Source organism: Coffea arabica, chromosome 4c, assembly GCF_036785885.1.
Source record: "Coffea arabica cultivar ET-39 chromosome 4c, Coffea Arabica ET-39 HiFi, whole genome shotgun sequence".
Lineage (NCBI taxonomy): Eukaryota > Viridiplantae > Streptophyta > Magnoliopsida > Gentianales > Rubiaceae > Coffea > Coffea arabica.
Genome location: NC_092316.1, coordinates 17,765,283 through 17,769,688, shown reverse-complemented (window position 1 = coordinate 17,769,688; position 4,406 = coordinate 17,765,283). Strand labels below are relative to the sequence as shown.

Sequence of the window (4,406 nt, the reverse complement as noted above, 5' to 3'; positions counted from 1 at the left end):
CTATCCAAACCCACCTTCAGCCCCTTTTCAAATTTCCCAACCAAATCCACCCCAAAACCGACCTCGCCCTCCATATAACCCAAGATTTCCTCCACCAAATAGACCTGTTTACAACCATCCTCAACCTCCTGAACCTTACAACCGACCCCCTAGCCGTACATTTACCAATTTAGGCAGGCCTCTGGACCAATTGTATGACCAGTTGAAGGCCGCCGGGAAAATTGGTACAGTACCCCCTCCTACCTACCCATATGGCATGCCCGCGTGGTATAATCCACAAGCTGTCTGTGCTTATCATTCTGGGGCCCCCGGACATGCCACCTTTGATTGCAAAGCGCTTAAGCATAAAATCCAAGATATGGTTGAAGCCGGGGAGATTGTAATCCGGAAAAGGGAGGCGCAAGGGCCGAACGTAAATAGGAACCCTTTACCGGAACATGCCAATATCATTGGGATTATTCTGGATGATACGGAGTATGTGGAACCAGTCAAAGAATTGGCAAGGGAAGCTGAAGTGTTTGGGGTCACAGACCAACCTTTTGTCATAGAACTGCCATTTGAAGAGGACGAGAAACCCTTTATCTTGGATCTCACGCCAGCTGAGAGTGAGTCTTTGGAGCCGGTGGTTATTGAATTCCCGAAGCAGGAGCCTGTCCTGAGCCTGCAACAAGTACCATGGAACTATGATGAACCTGACGTACAGATTGGGGAAAGGTTAATTGCAAAGAAGGAAGTATCAGTGGTCACAAGATCGGGGAAAATTGCAAGCCCGTTTGAAGCAACCATTCCGATTCAAGCAAATAACTCTGAGCCACCCGCCAAACCAACAATTACCGAGAGAGAAGCCTTAGATTTCCTTAAAAGGCTCCAAAGAAGCGAATACAATGTGATCGAGAAGCTTAGCAAGTCGCCCGCTCAAATATCCATGTTGGATCTACTTTTTTCATCAGATGTGCATAGGGATGCATTGCTCGAAGTACTGACTAAAGCTCAAATTCCTAGAGACATTTCAGTTGATAATTTCTCACACGTAGTTGGGAATGTACTCTTCACCAAGCAAATTACTTTCTCCGACGAGGAATTGCCGTCGGAAGGCATTGGACATAACAAGGCCCTGTACATAGTTGTGAGGTGCAACGGAAAAATGCTTCCGAAGGTATTAATTGACAATGGATCCGCTCTTAATATATGTCCCTGGAGCACCTTGGAAAAGCTAGGATTGCAAGACGTCAAGCTGAGGCCTTCAGGGACCATAGTCCGAGGTTTTGATGGAGCGCAAAGAGAGCCAATAGGAGAAATTGATTTAGTAGTTGAGATGGGACCCGCGCAGTTTCAAATAACCTGCCAAGTCATGCACTTTGCTAGTGTTTACAACGTTTTGCTTGGCAGGCCATGGATTCACAAGTCTGGGGCTGTGCCTTCTTCATTGCATCAATTGCTGAAATTCGTAGTAAATGACAAGCTGATAACTATATTTGCCGAGGAGGATTGCCTTGTAATCACCGATTCCGAGTCCAAAGAAGAGGGTAGCCGAAGCTCCACAGTGACCCCTCATAGCACATCTGATATTGTCTCCGTCAGTTGGATAACAAAGGAGGAGCAAGCTCTATCAAGGGCCAGTGTCATGATGGCTAAGGAGATGATCCGTGGAGGCTATGAATTTGACAAAGGGCTGGGACGAGATCTGCAAGGAATTTTGAAGCCAGTGGAGATTATTGAGAAAAAGGATTCGTTTGGTTTAGGTTTCCAACCAACCGCCAAGGACATCAAAGAGATGAAGGAGCGCAAAAGAGCAGAGAAAGAGGGCAGGCAAAGGGTTTTTGACATTCCACCACTGCGGTATACTTTTCCACGACCAACAGAGGTTATCACATCAGAGGTTAATCCAGTCGACGAAATTGAAGCAAGTTTGGCTCAATTGTTCGTTGGGGCAACATTTGAAGATAGTGTTCCAGGCGAAGCTGAATTTCCTGACATCCCCGAAGGATCAATTCCCAATTGGACAGCCGAGTCCCTGCCCGTTCGGAAGGAGTTTCGGTAAACTAAAAGGGGTTTATCATTCATGTGAATTCATGAAAATACCTTTGCATCTGTAAATAGCCAATGAAAACAATTTTCCTTTTAACTAACGTTTGTGCATGTAAATATTGTTAAGTTTTCGTTTCAATTTGCTTTCAATCAAAGGTCTTTATGAAAATGCACAAGTTGTTCTTGTCATTGTTGTGTTGTTTATTCGATTGTTTATATTCATATTGCTTGATTCATTTGTTTGTTGTATGCTTATTTACTTATTATCCCACATTCGTTAATTCTTTCAGATGGCCAAAAATAAAATTATTTGACCCTTTGGATATCACAGTTCTGGAATACGATAATGGCAATCTCTATATCACTCACGACTTGGAGGTCTATGAATCCGAACTCCAAAGCGAGAGTGATAATGAGGAGGTATTCGATTCTTTTGCAAAGGACTTTGAACAATATGAGGAAAAACCAAAACCGAACCTGGAAGAAACAGAAAAGGTTAACATTGGCACTGAGGATGAAGTTAAGGAGGTGCAAATTAGTATTCATTTGAGTGAAAGACAGAAAAATGAGATGCTTGAATTCTTGACCATGTTCCAGGATGTATTTGCGTGGTCCTATGATGATGTGACTGGCATTTCAACTGACGTGGTAGTGCATAGGTTACCCACAGACCCTTCTTTTCCACCCGTAAAGCAAAAACCCAGAAAATTCAAACCAGATATGAGCCTCAAAATAAAAGAGCAAATTGAAAAACAACTCAAAACCAACATTATCATTGTTTCCCATTACCCAATTTGGCTTTCGAATCCAGTCCCTGTTCCAAAAAAAGAATGGAGAGGTGCGAGTTTGCGTTGATTATAGAGACCTTAATAAAGCCAGTCCTAAAGATGATTTCCCTCTACCAAACATTCACATTCTCTTAGACAATACTGCCGGACATGAGATTGAATCCTTTTGCGATTGTTTTGCTGGCTACCAGCAAATTTTGATGGCAGAAGAGGATAGGGAGAAAACTGCTTTCATTACCCCTTGGGGTACCTTTTGCTACCGAGTCATGCCTTTCGGTTTAAAGAATGCTGGAGCAACGTATCAGAGGACCATGACAACCCTATTTCATGATATGATCCACCGGGAGATGGAGGTCTACGTGGATGATATTATAATCAAGTCCAAAAGGGCAGAGGACCACTTGGTTGATTTGAAGAAGTTATTCGAAAGATTGCGGAAGTACAATTTGAAGTTAAATCCTGCAAAATGCGCCTTCGGAGCACCTGCGGGTAAGCTGTTGGGATTCATTGTTAGCAAGAAGGGCATAGAAATAGATCCGGCGAAAATCAAAGCAATTCGAGATATGCCAGTGCCGAAAACTCAGAAGGACGTGAAAAGCTTCTTAGGGAAGATCAATTTCATTGGGAGGTTCATCGGCCAGCTAACTGCCACATGCGAGCCGTTGTTCAAATTATTGAGAAAGAATGTGCCGTTGTATTGGAATGAGGAGTGTCAACAGGCTTTCGACAAGATTAAAGATTATTTGTTGCATCCACCAGTCTTAGTGCCGCCCAAACCGGGCCGACCTTTGATTATGTATTTATCTGTACTCGATGGAGCAGTAGGGTGTGTTCTAGGTCAGCACGATGAATCCGGAAGGAAAGAACAAGCCATTTACTATCTAAGCAAGAAGTTCACGCAGTACGAGGATAATTATTCATTCATTGAGAAAAGCTGCTGTGCATTGGCCTGGGCAGCCCAAAAGTTGAGACACTACCTGTTGAGCCATACCACTTATCTTATTTCCCGATCTGATCCTTTGAAGTATCTTTTGGAGAAGCCGATGTTGACTGGGCGTCTGGCCAAATGGCAGATAATTCTATCAGAGTTCGACATTGTTTTCACCTCACAAAAGGCGGTCAAGGGGCAAGCTATAGCTGATCATTTGGCGGAAAATCCAAGGGATGATGATTATCAACCACTCCGTACTTATTTCCCTGACGAGAGGGTCCTATTTGTAGGCGCTGCAGATGATATAAGTGAACAAAGTCCTGAATGGAGGCTTTTCTTCGATGGAGCTTCGAATTCTCTCGGAGCTGGAATTGGAGCTGTTTTGGTGTCACCCGAAGGGAAGCACTACCCTGCCGCTGCCAAATTGCAATTCGCTTGCACGAATAACATGGCTGAATATGAAGCTTGCATTTTTGGTCTCAAAATGGCGTTGGAAATAGAAATCAAAGAATTGATAGCTTTCAGTGATTCAGATTTGCTCGTGCATCAAACCTTGAAACAGTGGATAACCAAAGATTCGAAAATTCTACCCTACCATTGTAGTCTGCTCACTTTGGCCAAGCAGTTTCAAAATTTGGAGTTTAGACATCTCCCGAGAG

At 43.6% G+C, this 4,406-nt stretch overlaps 1 protein-coding gene across 1 annotated transcript; it reads left to right on the top strand.

Annotated features, from left to right (window-relative positions):
* The first annotated feature begins 256 nt into the window (after window positions 1-256).
* LOC140004713 (uncharacterized) lies at window positions 257-3,957 on the top strand. The gene is made up of 3 exons (XM_072044854.1): window positions 257-1,131; window positions 1,390-1,907; window positions 3,842-3,957. The coding sequence occupies exons 1-3, from the start codon at window positions 257-259 to the stop codon at window positions 3,955-3,957; spliced, it is 1,509 nt and encodes a 502-aa protein (XP_071900955.1).
* The last annotated feature ends 449 nt before the right edge of the window (window positions 3,958-4,406 follow it).

Coding starts and splice junctions, on each gene's coding strand:
- LOC140004713 (XM_072044854.1), top strand. CDS start 257: ATGCCCGCGTGGTATAATCCACAAGCTGTCTGTGCTTATCATTCTGGG. Junction 1,132..1,389: donor GCCCTGTACATAGTTGTGAG/GTGCAACGGAAA, acceptor TTTGCTTGGCAG/GCCATGGATTCACAAGTCTG. Junction 1,908..3,841: donor AGTCGACGAAATTGAAGCAA/GTTTGGCTCAAT, acceptor GATCCTTTGAAG/TATCTTTTGGAGAAGCCGAT.